The sequence below is a fragment of the Eublepharis macularius genome, chromosome 11 (genome assembly GCF_028583425.1).
Source record: "Eublepharis macularius isolate TG4126 chromosome 11, MPM_Emac_v1.0, whole genome shotgun sequence".
NCBI lineage: Eukaryota > Metazoa > Chordata > Lepidosauria > Squamata > Eublepharidae > Eublepharis > Eublepharis macularius.
This window is the reverse complement of record NC_072800.1, coordinates 69,626,162-69,646,502: the sequence shown is the minus strand read 5'-3', so window position 1 is coordinate 69,646,502 and position 20,341 is coordinate 69,626,162. Positions and strand designations below refer to the sequence as shown.

Sequence of the window (20,341 nt, the reverse complement as noted above, 5' to 3'; positions counted from 1 at the left end):
GGAAGCAGAACAAGATGTGGTTAACATCCTCTCCTCTCTGCCTCTGAGGCCTTTGTTGGCTTTGGGGTCTCAGCTGGAACCATGGAAGTAGACAGGAAGAGCAAAACAGCCCTGGAACCCCACACCTCCCTTCAGAAAGATACGGATTATAGATTGAATAATTTCACCAGACAATCCATTTTGAACTAGACCTAGATTTAAGAGAAACTCTAACCCAAAGTAAAAGTGATGGCCTGCGGCTGCCACGAGAACTCCCTCACCACAAAGAAATTTTAAAATGCCATGAGGGCCCAATCCTCCTGTTCAGGGCCATGGTGCAAAGCTCTCCTCACACACCTTCTCAAGTGCCAAAGCAGTTGTGCATGTGTGTATGCCGCCCCCCTTCAGCTATTTTGACATTTGAAAAGCTCTCTATGTGGGGGAGAATTCTGTATTGCAGGCCTTGTTGTGACTTTAAAAAATCTCTTTAAAATGACAAGAGCCTCCTCATGGTGGCCACAAGAACGCCGTCAGGTTTGGTTTGGCCCTGTAACAGCCCCAAAAGTATGTATGGTTTTGAGCAGGGTTGGTTTGTTTTACAAGCTATCCTGCTTGAAATTTGTTACCATCATTAGTTATAGGAACTCTCTCCACCCAGCTCATCCACATTTAGAGAATTTCATGACAGTTTGCTATTTAAAAAGCTACTTTGACAAGGACTGAATTCCAGAACTTTGTGGTTTGACTGCAGAAGTGGCTGCTCACTCACTATTTCTTCTCCAGCTCACCCCACAGAAGCCCACCCATCATACTAAAGGCTGAATATCTATGTTGTATTTACTAAATTTGAAAACTCAGCAAGGTGACTGGATTCTTACAGCCTGAGTACATAGAAATGGAATGTATATTCTGATAGCTGGGGCAGGGGAGAAGAGAGAACATTTTATTTTCCCTCTCAGTTGCTCATAACATTATAATTTTGTTTTCCAAAAATGGTGCGTACTCAATTTGTTAATCTATAATACCTTTTTATGTACAAATCCTTTAGCCCCAAAGGACTTTTGTATCTCTCTCTTTTTCTAGCCAGGGTTCTTACCTTGCATCTTTTAGCAAGCTCCTTTTCTAGCAGAATCTCAGCGGTATTTCAAAATCAAAGCACTTGAGTCTTATGGTGCTCCTTCTGTATCCTGAAAGCTGAACCAACATGCTCCTGTCTTTTTGGAAGAAGTTTTAGACCAAGGGAGGGGAAAAAAGGAGGTCTGAAGGAGGAGCAGCCCGTCTGGTTCAAACAATTTCACGCCCATTTGGAGGCTTTTGCTTTCGCTGCACAAAAGTTAAATCTGAGCATGGAAGGCATTTTTTCCTGTCCCGGAAATCAGTAAAAACCAATGCTGAGCTAACGAGAAATGTTCCTTCCATGTGTTCTGTGAGACAGACACTTCGAGCCATTGCAAGGAAACACGTGATGTTTATAAATACAATATGGCTTGTGTTGTCATAACCTCTCAATGACAAACTGAACCCGGGGAAAAAAAAGGCAGACAGCAATGCGGCAGGAGAGATGAAGCGGGTATCCTTCAGCAAGTCTGCACAAAGCAGACTTGCATTCACTTCTTCCACAAAAGTCAACAAAATTTATTAGAAGTAGGAGAACCAGAAAAGCACCATATGCAACCCTTTAAAAGCATTCTTAGCAACCTCAGCTGTACCAGACTTTGCAACACTAATTGCTTAAATATTTGCTCTCCATGCCAGATAGGGCTCTGATGTTGCAATCCTAAAGTAACTGATTTGGTAGTAAATCCATCTGCTGGGATTGTCATCCATCCTGGATTATGTAAAAATTTTAAATGCTGATCCAAGAGTTTTGCCTGGCTTCTCTTCTAAACTGCTTTTCTTTTTTCCTCTTACTTGACTGCTTGTTTTTTAATCTCTTCATTTCCCTCCTGAAATTCTTTCATCCTGTTCTCTTTTTTTCAACTATCAGATTTCCTTCCCATCTCATTTTCTGTCTTTATGTCTTGTATTTTGCATTTCCTCTTCCTTTACTTTGTCCTTGGGACTCCTGCCTTGAATGAGATTGTAAGCTTGTGGGCCAGGAGACTGTTGTTAGTTTCACTGGAATAAGGGAGGCCAGGTCTCCCCCCACCTGCCCCAGCTCTACTCACACTGATCAGCTGGGGCAATCAGAATCACACTCACACCATGACATTTTCAGTATAACCCAGAAGTGATAACATCATGTTGGGCAATGCTCTAGCATTTGCCCAAAACTCTGTGGATAAACCATAGAGTTTGGGCTGAATGCTACAGTATTGCCTCTACACAATAACATCACTTCTAGGTTGTACCAGAAGGAACATCATCATGTTGAGCAATGTATATAGCAATTCAGAGTAGAGCATCACCTTGACACTATGGCAACCTAAAAGTGACATCACCATGCCACTGGTGATGTCACAAAGTCACTGGCAAGCTCCCCCCCCCCACGGCAAGTCTCCCATGGGTTGCTAGCATTGGCATAAAACATAGATTATACTGGAATATACTGGAATATACGGGAATAATACAAGATGATGGACATCTTCTGGTGTTCAGATGCATGCACACACAGAGCTCCATGGGTCTTTTAAGTACTTCATGGTGTAGTAGTTAAAGTGTCAGTCTAGGATCTGGGAGACCCAAGTTAGAATCCCCACTCTGCCATGGAAGCTGGGGCCAGTCACACACTCTCAGCCTAACCTATTGCACAGTCTTATTGTGATGATAAAACGGAGGAGAGAAGAATGTCCAGTCTTTTCATTCTCTTGCCATCAAAATCACCCTCGAAGGTCACTGCTACGCTCCACTAATCCACTAAACCCCAGGCTGAAGGGAAACAGGTGGTCAACCACTCTCAGAGCTTCCTAGCAGAGACCCTCCTAGCAAATAAGAGATATTCTCTGGAAGCAAGAGAGAAGCGTACACATACAACTCTCTGCTGTCAAATATAGGGAAATCATTTGGGCATCCTGCCATTTTCTGTTAGGACAAAGGGTCTCTCACACAGACAGAGACTCTCTCTTTCCCTTGCATTTAGGCCTCGAGGATAGCCACAGGCAGTAATACTATGTGGTAAATATATAGAGGGATAACTGTTTTCTTTATTTGTCTTGTTAATGTTATTTTTAACTCATACAAATCTTCATGATGAAGCAGCAGGCAAATGACTGTACCATGGATAACAAGGCCAAAGCAAAAATACAGTGCTGATATTTCAGCTGGTATTCAAAACAGAAGGAACACAAACACCACACAGGAGTTTCTCATTAAAATATCACAAGAATCCAACTCATATGAATCAACGAATCATATGTGCACAAATCTTGGATTTGCTTTCTGGTTTTTTTTTAAATGTGCCCTGCCCTCTCATTCTCATTTGTATGCACAAATGTCATCAGAGTCATCAACCTTGGAAAAAAATAGAATCTGCAACATTTTTTGTAAACTTGTTACAATAGTTTATTTAACCATGGTTCTGTCTTACTCAACACACACTGAAGGAAGTTCTCAGCATAAGAACCTCCAGAGAAAAGATGGGAAGTGGAGGGGGAGGAGGGCAATTCACGCTCCCAAACCTGCACCGATTTCTTACATCGAGTTTGGGTCTGGCACATGGCAGGGCAATCACACAACATGTTTTTGCTATGCATCCAAGCTTGCAGGTCAACACGCCTATGCTGTGAAGTCATACATCTGCAAAACCGATTCTTCTGAGGATAGCGGCGGTTATATTGACACAATCGTTTCTGACTGGGAAAAAGATACCAAGGAGCTATTCCCTTTCCCCCTTCTACTCCTGTTTATCACATATATGGTTGATATGTTGCATTTACAGCCACAGTGGACCAGTAAGGTAGGTCATTATTGTTCCTGTCAGGTCCAGTGTATATCTAAACTGTACTGACTCCATTTTCTAATGCTTCTAGTGTTTGAGTGTTTTCTTCCCAGGTGCACCAGTTCCCAGGCAGCATTCCCACCGGAGGAGACTGTTTTGTCTAACACCGTTCCACCAAGCATTGGCCTTGAAGGAGAGCAGCTTCCCAGGACTGAGAGATGTTGTTTTGAGAACTGTGGGGGGAGGCTGATCCAGATGGGTATTGTTACTCTGTATCTTATGCTGGCTCTTCATTGGTAACAATGATCATGTACCATCCTGATTCTCCTATTCAGGACAGTGGACTATAATGGACCTTTTCTGCAGTAAAGTTTCCTTTTCCAAACAATGGACTTGTGTTTGCTTCTAAAGGGAACCCTGTAGTGAGTGCCTTATTTAGCCACAGTCTGACATTTTGTTACCAATCATGTCTGAGTCGGGCCCAGCGGAATCCAAGGTTGTCCCGGACAGGGATCCTTTGTTTGATCCGTATGCGTCTCCCGACAATCAACCTGTGCAACCCGTGCAAGCCCAAGACTCCCAGGAGCTGGGAGCAGCCGGGAACGGAACCGGAGCCTCCACTTCCACCCCGCCTCTCATCGAACTCAGTACTCGGGACGAGACCGAAGTCGACCTCGGGGCAAGGCCGAAAGCGACCGCTCTCCCTTTGATTTCGGTACCCACCCCGTCGGAGTGGGGAGCCAGACCCCGAGAAACCAGAGAGCGTCGGGCAGGTGGACTCCATCCACGAGTTTCGATGGAAGGGCGCCGAAGCCTAGGAACCGTCCCGGAGCTAGACAGCAGCCAACCATGGCGATATTGGAACAGGACGTCCGAGCAGACGGAGGGGGACACGTCTCGCCGCGGCGCCCTGAGTTGGGATTACTCCGAACTTGTTCCGTGGAAAGAGCCAACGGAGGTCCCTGAACAAAGTTGGGAGCAGATACAAGGTCGCACCTATGCGGTGGATACCAGCATCTCGGCCGTGACGGGTATGGCCAAGGGAATTCTAGCCGCGAGATCGAGAGTCGTCCAAGGGGACCCTCCTCCTTGGGGCCCCTTGTCCCCGGTGAGTGCAACGAATGAAGCTTCCATAAGCGAGCAACCGGGGGCAAGTCGAATGCAACAGTTAGAAGCTAAACTGATGGATATGGAAGAAAGTTTGGCTCATGCCATCCATTTAATTTCGGCAATGGGAGCAGGGGAAAGACTGTCCCCTGAAGAGATGGCGATACAGATAGCTACCCTTCAAAGTGTCATCTCCTATCCGGTGGAGGATGTCCAGCAGCGGCCGTCACCTACCGGCGAAGGGGACACCTATCCTGGCGAATCGGGAGAGCAACCCAAGGAACTTCCCGCACAGCAGGAAATTCCACCGAGAAGGGATGACCCGGTTGAGCCACCCGGAGAGACCCCCACCGAACCTCCTAACCAGGGAGGGGATGCGCCGCCAGACGAGACTCCCGTTGAGAGGCCTACGGAAGGGGAAGAAAAGCCAAGTGATACACCGGTGAGACTCCCTCTTACTTCTCCTATAACGGTCCGGCCGGACCAAGCGGGAGCACACGCGGCTCCATCCGAGGAGGGAGCCCCTCGTCAACCGCGAGACATTGTCCCCGTCGGGCAACCTACGGGGGACGGTCTAACAGCGCCAAGAGGCCAGCTGCTGCTTCCCAGATTAACAACACCCGGAGGGGCAAGCCCGCGCGGCCTTCCACCTGTTCAACCCTCGCCGCTGCGGCCCCTCTCACCTCGACCGCAGCTCTTACCGTTGCAGCAGCCCCAGGACCAGCCCGTTTTACCACCCCCGAACCAACCGGGACGGCCTGCACCACTACGACACCTCCAACCCCCTCCTCAGCGGCCGATCTCCACTCAACCACACCAACCTCCTCCACCTCGACAGCTACCACCAACGCCTCCCGTGTTACCAGCCAGACCGAGACTGCCGCCTCCTGCTCGCCTGCCACTGCAGCCTCCGGCCCAACCAAGACCAACCCCGACACCGCAACCACGGCAACCTCCGCCCGCACAGCCAGCCCAACCCCAGCCGGCACCGCCGGTTCAACCGCCGCCAGTACAGCCGGCACCGTTGCCCCGACCGAGACTCCAGTTACCTCCTCCTGTGCCTCAGGCGCAACTAAGACTGCCGATGGACTTTTACCCAGCGCCTGCTCCGAGACAAGAACTCCCGATGGGCTGGGTGAAGCTGGAAGCCACCTTCGATGGGGATCCATCCAAATTGGGATTTTTCTTAGTCCAAGTGGTACAGTTTTTCAACCGGTGGGGGCACCTCTTCGGCAGTGAGGCCAGTCAAATCGAACATCTTGGATCCCGTTTACAGGGCAAAGCAGCAGATTGGTATGTAGGACTATACAATGTCGGGGCCCCAGAACTCGATACTCTCCAGGGGTTAGTGGATGCTATCCGAGCGCAATATGAAGACCCCTTAGAAGAAACCCGGGCCCGAACAGAATTGCAAGCCATCAAACAAGGCAGCATGTCAGCAAGAGACTATGTCACAAAATTCCGGCAATTAGCAGCCAAGTGCCCTAGGTGTGAGGAGTCCACCAAGATTATTCTGTTCAAACAAGGCCTTAACCCGAGACTTTTGGACAGAGCTCTCATGCAAGACAATCCCCCCACGTTGTTAGGGTGGATCCAACTTGTTTGCGAAGTAGAGAATCGCATTTTGGAAGTCCGTTTGGTTGAACAACAACAACAAACGGGACAAAGAAGACCATTGACCTTACAGAGGGGAACACGGGGAGCTAGCTACGCCACCCGTGGAGCGAGAGATGCTAGATGGCAACAAGGGCTGTGTTTGCAATGCGGACAGGCTGGTCACTTTGCAGCACAATGCCCTTACCGGCCTGTGCAAAGACCTCCGCTCCAATTACGGCGTCCAACCCTTGCTCCGTTTCCTACGCTCCAACGCCCGACTCCAGCACCACGAGCAAATAGAGGCCGCGGCGCTTCCCAAAGGCCAGCCTCGGAGAGAGGGCTGGAAGCGGAAGAAGTCATGGAATACGATCCCGCTTCCCCAACCGCAGAAGCCAATCCAGAAAGTCCCCAGTCGGGAAACGAAATGGATCTGTCGTGAAAGGACCCAAACGACAGATCCGCCCTAAGCCCGTCCCTGCACGGAACCGGCCGCCTGGGTCCATCTTATTCATGCCAGTGACTCTAATCAACCCAGAGAGGAAGATGCACATTCGGGTGCAAGCTCTCATTGACTCGGGCTGCTCCAGAGACATCATCGCCCCTGCTCTAGTCAATGGACTAGTCCTACCAACTCGGGATCTACAAAATCCAGTAATCTTTGAACAAATGGATGGTACCAACATGAATCCTGTAACAACTGAAACCATCCCAGTGATCACAGGCATGGGACAACATTGGGAAAAGAGGTCCTTTGTCATCAGCTCTACTGCCAAGTACCCGTTAATTCTAGGCAGCAAATGGCTATGTGATCACAATCCCTACATAGACTGGGCACAAGGATGTATTACCTTCAGTCATACCAACTGCAAAAATCACCGTTGGAATCAAAACTGGGGCGAAGATCCAACTCATAAAGAAAAGGCCCTTCTCACCCAAGAAGAAGTCAACCAAATACCCGAACCATACTGGCCTTTTCTAAATGCTTTCTCTGAAGAGGAAGCAGATACTCTACCCCCGCACCGACGAACGGACTGTGCGGTAGAAATTTTACCCGGAGCCTCACTGCCCAAAGGACGACTTTATCCCATGAGTCTCCATGAACGCGAAGAGCTCCGGAAATTCATTGACACCAACCTCCAACGAGGGTTCATCCGCCCAGCCGCTAGCCCCCACGCCGCTCCAGTCCTCTTCGTGAAAAAGAAGGACGGGGGACTTCGACTGTGCACAGATTTCCGAGGCTTGAATGCAGTGTCCACCAACAACGCCTATCCTATACCGCTCATCCGAGACCTTCTCAACGTCGTGGCCCAAGGTAAGATCTTTACGAAATTAGATCTAAAAGATGCTTACTTCCACGTTCGTATCAAGGCAGGGGATGAGTGGAAAACCGCTTTCAATACGCCCCTCGGACAATATGAATACTTAGTTATGCCTTTTGGTTTGACGGGAGCCCCGTCTGTATTCATGTCCATGATAAACGAAGTTCTACACGAATTTCTGTACAAAGGGGTGGTGGTGTACCTTGATGATGTGTTAATTTACTCGGACACAGAGGAAGAACATATTCAAACGGTACGAAAAGTCTTAGCCACCCTAATGAAGAATAAGCTACCCATCAAACTGTCCAAATGTGAATTCCATAAAACCGAACTCACTTACCTCGGGTATTGTATCTCCCAAGAAGGTCTGAAAATGGATCCAGCCAAAATACAGGCGATCCAGGACTGGCAGACACCCACCACCCGTAAAGAACTACAATCCTTCCTGGGTTTTGCCAACTTCTATAGAGACTTCATAGCAAATTTCGCCCAAATCACGCTCCCTTTAACGGACTTGCTGAAAACCAAAAATAAAGGGGACCAAGCTAAAAAACCCTCTGCCAAACTGCAATGGACCCCCGATTGCCAAACGGCCTTCGATTGTCTAAAAAAGCAATTTGTAACAGAACCCATCCTCTCCCACCCCAACGAACAATCCCCTTTCATAGTACAGGTCGACGCCAGCGATACGGTGATAGGGGGGGTTTTACTGCAGAAGGGGGAGGATGGTAGGCTGCGGCCGTGTGCTTTCTTGTCTAGGAAATTTTCGGAGGCGGAAAGGAATTGGAATGTGTGGGAGAAGGAGGCCTTTGCAGTAAAAGCGGCCCTTTCTAACTGGAGACATTGGCTGGAGGGGGCGCGATACCCTTTCGAGGTCTGGACGGATCATAAAAATCTGGAGGCCCTCCGAAGCCCACGCAGACTGAATGCCAAGCAATTGCGATGGGCGGAATTCTTTTCCAAATTCAACTTCACTCTAAATTATCTCCCGGGCAAAACTAACTTTTTGGCAGACGCCCTATCGCGCATGCCCCAACATAAGAGCAAACGGGAGGAGACTGTTGACACTGTCTTCTCGCCTACGCAACTTGGGGGCGTGGTGACTACTCGCAGCCGTGCCAAGCAGCCCCTCCCGGCCAACCAAGAGTGGAAATCGAAACTTAAAACTGAAGTGGAGAAGGAGGGGGATAGGGCTCCGCGAAGCAAACTGACCCAATCCCCACAAGGGGATTGGTTAGCCGGGAGCAAGTTTTATGTCCCAGACAGCCTCAGACTGGAAATTTTGCAGCGCTGTCATGATGCTCCCACTGCTGGACACTATGGGTATCTGAAAACTTTGCACCTAATCCAAAGACAATTCTGGTGGCCGGGCATGCGCAAAGACATTTCCCAATACGTTAGTTCCTGTCCTGTTTGCCTCAGCGCCAAAACCAGGAAAGGGAAGCCTCCGGGTCTCCTGCAGCCATTGGAAACGCCAAACAGACCCTGGGAAGTAATATCCATGGACTTTATCACTGATCTACCTATCTCAAAAGGACATAATTGTATTTTAGTTGTGGTAGATCTGTTCTCCAAACAAGCTCATTTTATCCCCTGTACGACTATACCCTCCGCTCGAAAACTAGCAGATTTGTTTCTAAAACACATCGTAAAATTACATTCTTTTCCGTCCAAGGTGATTTCGGATCGCGGCGGACAGTTCGTTGCCAACTTCTGGCGGGAGCTTTTGAAAATGTTGAATATTGAACAAGGCATCAGTTCAAGCCACCACCCACAAACCGACGGGCAATCCGAAAAAACAAACCAAATATTAGAACAGTTTCTTCGTTGCTACATCAATTTTCAACAAGATAATTGGGTGGACCTTCTCCCTCTGGCCGAGTTCTCATATAACAACAGTGTACACGCTTCGACGGGGGAGGCCCCCTTCAAAATTGTCTACGGAACTCACTTCAATCCCTTCCCGTTGGATACACCCCCTCCCCATTCCTCTAAATTGCCAGATGTATCTTCGTGGTGGGGGGAGGCGGCGCAGCAATGGACTCTTATTAAGAAACACCTTGAAAAAGCCAAACTGGATTACAAAAAATACGCAGACCGCCATCGTGTGGCCGAATGGGAATTACAACCCGGAGATCATGTGTATATTTCCACAAAAAATCTAAAACTCGCTCAGACAAGCCGCAAACTCGCTCTGAAATTCCTAGGACCTTTTCCTGTGCGCAAGGTAATAAATAAAGTGACTGTTGCTGTAACTTTGCCCAAGAACCTGCGCCATGTACATGATACGTTCCATGTCAGTCTTCTGAAGAGAGCTCCCCTCGACAACAAATGGCACGTCAAAGCTCCACCCATTCCAACCTTGATTGACGACCAAATACACTATGAGGTACAACAAATCTTGGACTCTAAACTCAAACGAAATCAGCTTTTTTACCTCATTAGATGGAAGGACTTTGATTCTGGTTACGATGAATGGGTGAACTCTGCACATGTTCATGCTCCTAGATTAACCAAAGCTTTTCATACTCACTACCCATATAAGCCAGGGGGGGATCTGTCTTAAGGGGGGCAGAATGTCAGGTCCAGTGCATATCTAAACTGTACTGACTCCATTTTCTAATGCTTCTAGTGTTTGAGTGTTTTCTTCCCATGTGCACCAGTTCCCAGGCAGCATTCCCACCGGAGGAGACTGTTTTGTCTAACACCGTTCCACCAAGCATTGGCCTTGAAGGAGAGCAGCTTCCCAGGACTGAGAGATGTTGTTTTGAGAACTGTGGGGGGAGGCTGATCCAGATGGGTATTGTTACTCTGTATCTTATGCTGGCTCTTCATTGGTAACAATGATCATGTACCATCCTGATTCTCCTATTCAGGACAGTGGACTATAATGGACCTTTTCTGCAGTAAAGTTTCCTTTTCCAAACAATGGACTTGTGTTTGCTTCTAAAGGGAACCCTGTAGTGAGTGCCTTATTTAGCCACAGTCTGACATTTCCAGTCTCAGCAATGATAACAGGGTTGGACTTAGGTTTTCAAGGCCTCCCGATATAGCAGGGGGCTTCCCAGCAGCAAGCTCTGTTGCCTGCCACCACTCAGATCAGCAGCAGGGAAAAAATAAAATAAAATACAGCAATATTGCCAACATTAGAACTTCACTTCTGGGTTGTACCAAGAACAATCCAGGAATTACTAGAAACTCTATGGTAAAATGATTCTTATGATCTATGATTCCTACAACTACCCTTCTCTTTGTGTAGTGATGTAGTGATGTCAACAATATCATTGACATCACATGCATGCCCCCGTGTTTTGGCTCCTAGTCCTATTGCTATTTGTCAGGCTCAGCCTGGCCTTTTCACTTACTGGAAAAGTGGGCCACTGCCCTGGAGGGTCACTGGCAAGCGGAGCAGAGCAGGGTTCTTGGCTTGGATCCAGACAACGCCAAGTTGATGCATACAGACATGCCTGTCAAGTCCTCCTATGTCACTGGAATCAAGAAACCATTTGCTAGGCTTTGTCTTAAGCCATTTTAGGATCATCTGCCCTGAGAAGATATCTAGAATTGACCCAAAGAAATGCATGCAAACCAATGGCAGTGCTGGAAACTGGCATCCTCATGAACTTCAGCTCTTCAGTTGGAAGACATGCAATGGCATTCAGCTAAATGACAGGGTATCAACAACTGGCTTCAGAAAGAAACTCCCCTTGACGGAAATATATATTTGGGAGCCAGTCTGGTGTAGTGGTTAAGAGCAGCAGGACTCTAATCTGGAGACCCGGGTTTGATTCCTCACTCCTCTGCTTGAAACCAGCTGGTGACCTTGGGTCAGTCACAGCTCTTCCAGAGCTCTCTGTCCCACCCACCTAACAGGGTGATTGTTGTGGGGATAATAATAACACACTTTGTAAACCACTCTGAGCAGGCATTGAGTTGTCTAAAGGGTGGTATATAAAACAAATGTCGCTATGTTGTTGTTATTGATGACCTGTCTCACCTTGATGTGCTAATGACAGTAAGTTAAAATCAACGTTTGGGATTTAGGATTAGCAATACATCTGGCCACAGGAGGGCAACCTTCACAAGAAAGTTTAACACGGGAGATTTTTTTTTTTAAAAAAAGTTACCAAGTGGCATTTTTTCCTATTAAAAAACAACTCTGTGACTAGTTATGAAGATTGTCACCATTATGAAGATTTTCACCATTATCTAAACATTAATTTTGACTATATGCAAACACAGCTGGGAGAACAGGAACAGGGAAAATGCAGAGAAGCAAGGCTATGCAAAAACAGATAACGTAAGGAAGTAAAATGTGACTGCTGATAGCAGATCAATAAGAGAGAGCAATTCTAAACATGCCTACACAGAAGTAAGTCTCCTTTTATTCAATGGGGCTTACTTGCAGGAAATAGTTCAGAGGTCTGCAGCCAGAATCACAGCTCAAGTGAAAAAGTTCAGAGTGGGTATATAACAGCCTACATCTGAACTTCAAACACAACTTCTTTCAACATTTTATTCTTCTTGGAAGAAGATGAAACAAAGTAAGCAGAAGGAATTGGAGTATTTTAACTTCTTTTTAACAGAGAGAGAGAGAGCACGGCTAGTCACATTTTCCACATAAAGGCAAGCTTGCCTGCTTAGATAGAAATGGCCAGGTGGAACGGTAGAAAAGAAGATCTTTAAACCGCAGCTGCTCTCTCTGAATCAACAGTAAAGTGGAAAATGGGATTTTTTAAAAAAAACAATGAAAAATAAATAAGTAGGCGAAAAGAGCCCACAGTTGGACTTACTTGCTTCAAAAGAGTTTCAGCCCTATAGGAAACATGACACTTCACAGTGGATTACCTGTTTTCCTCGCACAAGCTTCACTTCTGTTAAATACTTAAAGCAGGCATTCTATACGGCAATGTTTCTGGAGGTTCAATTCAAGCTGTCCTGTCAGACCGTTTCTAAACCGCATGGCAGAAGCCTGATCTACCATGAGATGTTCGAAGAGAAAGGAAGGAGCTAATTAGAACTGTATGGGCTAGAGCAGACATGCCCAACAACTCTTTCGACTCTATGCAAGTCGAAAAAAAGTGGCAAGTCTCTCCGTTGCCCACTGTGGCCTTACAAGAGGTATATATTTTAAAAGCCATCTTATTCAAACCAATGAGCCCTTCACCTCCTTGATTGATGAAAAAGAGCTTGCCTGTCATTCCAGACTGCAACCACCAGAAGCTGCGAAGTTCCTCTCTAATCTATCCCACACATTTAACATGGAAGTGAAAAATAAAACTCCAGTCTGCTCAATTAGTAGCACAGCCAAAATGAGCGAGTAAGCAAAAGACATCTTCCCCCATTCTCCTGGCAGTCTCTCCAGCCGCTCTCCAGCCCCACCGTCTGCACCTATTTATTTTCTATGATGGGTCAATAGAACGCAGGCAGGCAATAGAGCGTCTCTCAACCCTGCCTGCCTATTTCTGTTTCTTACCTGAAAGAACTGCTGCTTGAATGGGAACGAGAGCCCAGCCATCTCCCCAATGGCTGCCCCAGTTAAACTCTGCTTAGCTTGTGAAAGCTAATAACATCACAGCTCCAAGAGAGAGCTGGCTGCCGCTCAGGAAATGAATTCTCTTGGCAAAGGCGCACATTTTAACATGCCACCTGCAGTGTGACATACCTCCGCAGAGTCACTGGCGCGCTGGGCCGAGGACTAGAGAAAACGTTTCCCAGAAAGTAATACCTCGCTGTCCTGCTTCCAGTGAGGTAGAAGTTACCAGCCCCTGCTACGTTAATAACTTCAGCAATGCCTTAATGTGCTCAGGCGCAAAATGCAAAAGCGCCATGGCCCGTACTCAAGCATCTCTGAAACAGATGCACAATTATGAGTCCATATTTTTACAGGTGTTTTCCCACAAAATTTGACATTCGCTTCAAAGTGCTTGCTGTATGACCTACTCAGAACCAAGCGGCCTGCTCACCAGTAACTGAATACTTTCTTTGACCTAGTCCAGTTTAATGCATTTTTCCCAAAGAGAACACTTTTAAAAAAGGAATTTTAGGGAAGCTTTTGCCAGAGAAATGGTATGTCTTGTTTCTGATGGACAGCAAAAACGTGCCACAATTTGCCCCCAAAGGAACTGATTATTGCTTCAGGAATGCCATAGCTCAAATTGTAGCCTTAAACAAACCCCAAATTAAGACTAACCACCGCTTTGTAGGTCTTTCTTCAATCTGCAATGAAACACGGCTGGGGAAATGGTTTCAGGGGCAAACGGTTCCCTTCAGCAGTACCAAGAAGAATACTTTATAGCTGACTTTGTACACAAATCTAAGAACTGTTGTTAGTTATGCTAATTCCAGATTAAATATAGCACCAGTAAAAAGACTTGATATTAGAACTAGGCAAAGCTTTCCTGGGCTCTAACTGCAATTAGTCTCAGGAAAGCTGAGCTATTTCTACCAAAAAAAAAAAAAAAGCTTGGCTTTTTCCTAGTTCAGTTCCAAACTCAGAATGACTTGGAACTTTTTCTCCCTTCATCTTCTGGCAGCCACACAGTTAAAGCCAGCTAGCCAGCCATCCACGGGTAGTCAAGCAGTCCTTCCCACTCACAGCCTTCCCTCCCTTCCCCAGTGACTGTTTCAGTAGCAGCCAGGGAATGCCTGGGATACCTTGGGGGAAGTATTTTTATTTATTTGTTTGTTTATGTCATTTATAGTCCGCCTTTCTCACTGAGACTCAAGGCGGATTACACAGTGTGAGATTAGTACAATCAGTAACAAGGACATTTCAATACAGTATCAAGGACATTGCCATAAACAATGCCATAGGGTAAACAGATACAAGTTTAAAAGACATAGTGTTAGCAAGAATCCAATACAGAGTAGAAAAAATACTGAAGCAGAACATAATCAATTCTAGGACTAACATTAGACAACATGGAGTGCTGGTTGTACATAGGAGTACATATTTAAAGCAACAGATAATATGTAAGGCAATATAGTGATGAAGTCTATGGTCCCTAACTCATTAGCGAAGCATCTTCCCTACAATACGGCCCTCCCATTTGAGTAAAAAGCCTTTTTGAATAGTTCAGTTTTGCATCATTTATGAAAATCCAGGAGAGTGGGGGCTCTTCTGACTTCCTCAGGCAGGTCATTCCACAGGATAGGGGCCACCACAGAGAAAGCTCGTGTATGGGCTGCTGTTGATTTCATCTGTGTGCAGCCTGGCACCTGCAGGAGACCCTGTTCAGCTGAGTGAAGCTGTCATGGAGGAACATAAGGAGGGAGACGCAGCAGTGGCGCCAGGGTTTTTGGTGCCTGCGGCCAGCCGGTGGGCTAGGCGCCCGTGTGCCCACACACACACACACCGGCCTGCATGATGACATCACGTGTGACATCATCATGGGCACACGCTCACCACCGGCCCGATTACTGCGGTGGGTGGTTGGGACGGCGCACAGGTGGCCTCCCAGCTCTCCCGCTCGGTTCCCTGCACCGCCACCGCCGCCTGCCTGCAGCAGCTGCGCCCACCTGGGGGCGTGTGCTGGTGGTGGTGCGGGAGGGCTAGGAGGCTGCAGCTCTGTCCCACGTGCTCCCCCCCGTGCGCCTCCTCCGGCACCTCCTCCAGCACCCCGCGCCCTGAGGCCACCGCCTACCTGGCCTCAATGGGCCGGAGATGGTCCTGTAGGTAATGTCAGGTAATATGAGGACTACCTTTCCCATTGTGCTTGGTTATATTTCAGATGCTGCAGAACTAATATTCATTAGTTAAGGAAGGCATGGTAGGGGAGGAAGGGAGGCCAAGGGACAGACTTTCTTCTCACCTACCTGTGGCAGGTTGGCTGATTTACCACCACCAGGACTGCCAGCTGCCACAAACAAAGTGGGGAGGAAGGAGGGGATACCATCCAAGCCAGCAAAAAATCCAGGACTATTATTATGAACCATCAAAGCTTGAATTCTAAACCCAGGGAATATTAGTTTTGGAGGCTTCTCTATCTGAGGCTGTTATGTGCATCCGAGAAGCATATTTAGACTCCTCCCTTTGATACAATCACAAATAAATGGCAACAAAAAGATTGGTTGTCTACATTTGCATCCATTTAGATCAGATGTGTGTGAAGTGGAAACATGTTCCATAGATCAGATTTCAAGTAGTGAATGAAGAGGTTTTTTAACTGTTCTGCTCTGCTGGTACATTCTAAATTTAGCTGTCTTGCATCTGATCCTCTGCAGAGCTTGGCTTCCTTATCTTAATTAACTGATAAGCAGCTGATCTAGCAGTTTGGTCTGGAAGGTGCATTTTGCTGTTATTAACTGTGAACAATTTGTTCATTCATTCATTCATTCATTCATAGCTCTCCTTCCACCCAGTAGAGTGACGAGGTAGTTAAAATCAACATACAACTATATACAATTTTAGCCAATTAAAAAAGGAATAACAGAGTCTAAGAAAAAAAACCATGGGCAATGATGCAGAGCTCATACCAAAGACCCTGTGGTAAAGAATTATGTTTTAGCATAAGATTTTTTTTTAATGCTTAAGGATTGGCTTAAATTTAGAGAAACCCTATGTATCAGGTGGCATGGAATGGAGAAGAAGAAAAGCAAACCAGAGAGGATTGACCATGGCAGGGCTTTTTTTCAGCTGGAACACGGTGGAATGGAGTTCTGGCACCTCTTGAAAATGGTCACACGGCCGGTGGCCCTGCCCCCAGATCTCCAGACATGGGGGATTTTAGATTGCCCTCCACACCATGGCAACTTCCCACCAGGAGTTGCCCCCTGTGCTGGCAACCCACTGAGTTCCACCACCTCTTTTCCCAGAAAAAAAGGCCCTGGACCATGGGATATCCATAGGCATCTGTGTACCTTAATATCCCAGGTCCAGAAGACCTGTACCTTTCAATCAAGCGAGTTCTTGGGGTAGAGACTCCAGAGCATAAATGGAACACACACCCTCTACATATTTACGTCAACAGCAAAAGCTGTTTTGTTCAGAGGGTGCTTGGAACACACAGGCTTCTGCAAGGGCAAAAGAAAGGCATTCCCATTAGGAAGAAGGTTCATTTATTTAAATATCTGAAGCTTGCTTAGATCTTGTACTGGCTCAATTCATAAGCAATTACATCTCACCTGTGAATGGACGTAGCCAAACATTCTCACTTTGTGTGTTATTTTTTTTTTCTAACATAGAGAGTAAGTAATCTTGACATCAAAACATGTATCCTTTAATGGCACATGGTGGCTCCCTGGAGCGAAGCACATAAAACCATTTGTAATACTTTTCACAAAGGGAGTACACACTTATTCTAAGGAGCCTTTCACAAACAATGGTTTTTCTCCTAGCTTCTGAAGGACATCGTGATCCATTTGTTGTCCTTCCATGGTTCGATCATCATTTCTTTATGCTTTCTCAAATAACCTTTGATGTAATTTTGAGAAAGCACGGAAGAACCATGAGGAAACCATGGAAAGACAACAAGCAGACAACGATGTTCTCAAGAGGCTCAGAGAAAAATCACCGCAGTTTGGCACCCACACCAATGGAAAACCTCTATGTGAAAGACCCCTAAAAGGAAACTAAAATCCATGTTGTGGAAAAAATACATGAATAGGTTCCAAAGTTGGAACCTTCTTTGGTTAATAGAAGGGGGGAAAGGCACATTCCAGCCAATGTTAAGCACTTTAAACCTACAACCAAGCCTTTGACTAGTTAGTTTAATTTAAATCAATATGTGTAAATTGGCTCACACACTGCTTTGTGGACTCCATCCATCCTTAGGGTTCCCAGATTCCCATGCTGCAATGATAGGAAAACCTACAATTTATATAATTACCCTGTTGTAGACTAAAATTACAAAATCCCTTGACTCTTTGGCCCTCAGCCCCACATACTCAGGGCTGGTGCCAAAGTTTCTGGTGCCTGAGGCCGGGGGCAGCTTCAGGGCTGTTGCTGCCCCCGTACGCATATGTGCGCATGCACACCCAGGCTGCTCAGTTGCCCTGCACCGCCCTGGCCACCTGCTGCACCTGGCCCGCTGCTGTGTGCCCATGGTAGCAGACCTCGCCCCCAGTGAATTGTGCATTCTGCTGAATGACCGCAGCAAACTCTGCACGCATGGAAATGAACACATCAGGGTTTCTGTGCAACTGGGAAAGCTGCAAAATGTAGACATGGAGGAACTTAATGCATGTATCTTTGTATGTATGTAGGGCTCACTGCAGATGTTGGGCTGAATGCACAGACATCAAGGGCAGGACCAGTGACTATGATCCTGTCCCCCAAAAGGTGCATACAGTGTACAGTCTATTAATATTGTAAGCTGCCTTGAGCCCATTCATGGGGAGGGCAGGTGTAAATAAAATGAAATGAAACGAAATGTTTGCACAGGACTTTTGTCTCCACCATCCACAGAGTGAAGTTCCTGCTTGTCAAGTCACACCATCTATTGACCAGCCCCCCCAAAATTGCTGATTCGAGCACACCTCCCCCCCACACACACATCACTCAGCACATCCTCCTCTTAACTTCTAGGAAATTTCTTCAGATGCTCATCTCTGATTAGCTCTTTTGCCTCAGCTCCCTCTTTCCTCCACTCTTTTCTTCAAGCCTCCTTGCCTTCCATTTTTCCTACCTTCAGGTCTCTGTTTCTTTGTCTACTGCTTACTCTGCATCTTCCTTCAATCATCTCGCCTCTGGGCTTCCACTCCCTTAGCTTCTTTCCTTCCCAGATTCTCTTCCTAATCCTCAGCCTGTCTCTCTGTATGTGTACAATGATGTGAGAATTTTTGGTGATTGGGGGGTGTCCCGGCTCCCCCCCTGGCAGCCCCTCGGTTCTTTTCTGAGGCTAGCTTCCCTCGGTTCGTTATGGCTTCTGAGACTGCTCACTAAGGTTCCCGGGAGAGTGTGAATCAAAAGTAACGTACCTCCCCTGTTCTCTCTCCGTTCGCCGGTCTAACACAGTGACGTGAGCAAACAACACTCCACAGAAAGGCTCTTAACTATCCTCAAAGTTTATTTTGAATAACAAAATGGCACAGTGGAATGTTACATATAGTTCTGGATTCTGATGGTATTTAGTTAAACTGCCTGTACAGATTTCAGATGCTGGGCAGGACAGGCAATGGTTACAGAAAGTACAGAGATAGAATCTTAACCTATGAACCTTATAACTGAAGAAGAGAAATCTATCTTAACAGAATATTACAGTCCTAAAAACAAACCCCTATATAAAACTTAACAGCTAAAAGAAACCTAAGATCTTAATTCTTAACTATAACTTACACTTTAAACTAAGTCCTTAACACAGAAAAATTCTAACACTTAATTCCAAAAGCTAGCTTTAAAAATCCCCTTACAAGTACTTGAATTCCCCTTCTGGAAAGCCCCTCTGGACCAACTTGGGTCTCTTGTGGGCTTCCCAGAGACCACCTGTTGGCAGACACAAACGCATGTGTCTTCCCAAGATGTGGCAAGGGACTAGCTGCTGGGCTAGTCTTTTTATAGGAAAATCCCCAATGTTCTGATTGGTTGGTAGCTGATTGGCTGTCACCTGGTTTCGAGGTTAATTGATTGTTGCCACCCTAATGCAGGTGTCACTCCAACTTTCCTGAATCCCTATTGGTCAGTAACACTTCTGACCAAGTGACTCTGGCTAGCCAATGAAATCACTTCTGAAATTCCTCAGGTGTGCTTGTCCTTGAGGACTAGGAGTTGCTTTTTGGAACTTTTCCCAGAATTATTGGACTGCAGTTATCAGCAATTTACCTATAATGAAAATAACTATTTCTCTCTGCGTAGCTAGAAGGGAGGGGGAAAGAATGAACTTTCACCTAGTGCAGGTTTTTTTCTATATTAGTCTTATATGTCAAAACCAGATTTCTTTCTTAATTTTAATGCTCTTTAATCAGTAATACTTAATTTATGCTTAAGGCAAACTGCTGCAGATTTCTGCCAGCTTTCCCATAGGTTTTTAGTGCACATGAACCTAAAGTAAGAACTTTTGGAAGTTGCTTTGTACCTTAAGTTTGGATTTGATTATGGGGTTTGGGTTCAAAACAAGCCAAACTAGAAAAATTCTTTCCACATACAACACCAAAACAAAACAGCCAAGCTACTATTCCTTCCCTCACAGAAGTTAGACTACAGATTCTTTTATTTCCTGAGCAACTGAATGTTCAGTACTTCCACATCAGTTCAGCCAATCCATATCAAAGGCTTCACCACCAAAAACATAATGTAATATGGGCTGGTTTCAGGGGAAGGGTGCATGTGTGTAACTCCCTCACTGAAATCAAAGTAACATTTAAGTATTCAGTTTTGCTGGAATCATGGGGTGTGGTCTAACCAATCATGTCATATGACAGCTTTGGCACTTAGGGCCAAGCTACAAGTGACAAAAGACACAGGTTGGACACTTGTCAGCTTCCCTCAAGTTTTCATGGGAAATGTAGGCATCCTGGTCTTGCA

The 20,341-nt window shown here is 46.3% G+C and overlaps 1 protein-coding gene across 13 annotated transcripts in view; it reads right to left on the bottom strand.

Annotated features, from left to right (window-relative positions):
• Positions 1-20,341, bottom strand: part of KIAA1217 (KIAA1217 ortholog) — a 476,642-nt gene that overhangs the window by 90,986 nt on the left and 365,315 nt on the right. Inside the window, exon 1 of one of the 13 annotated variants that reach the window (XM_054990774.1) lies at positions 13,355-13,416. The exons of the other annotated variants lie outside the window; for them this stretch is intronic. Within the exon in view, the coding sequence (XP_054846749.1) occupies positions 13,355-13,396 (42 nt within the window). The 5' untranslated portion in view covers positions 13,397-13,416. Of the gene's footprint in view, positions 1-13,354; positions 13,417-20,341 lie in introns of those variants that run through there. 13 annotated transcript variants of the gene reach the window in all.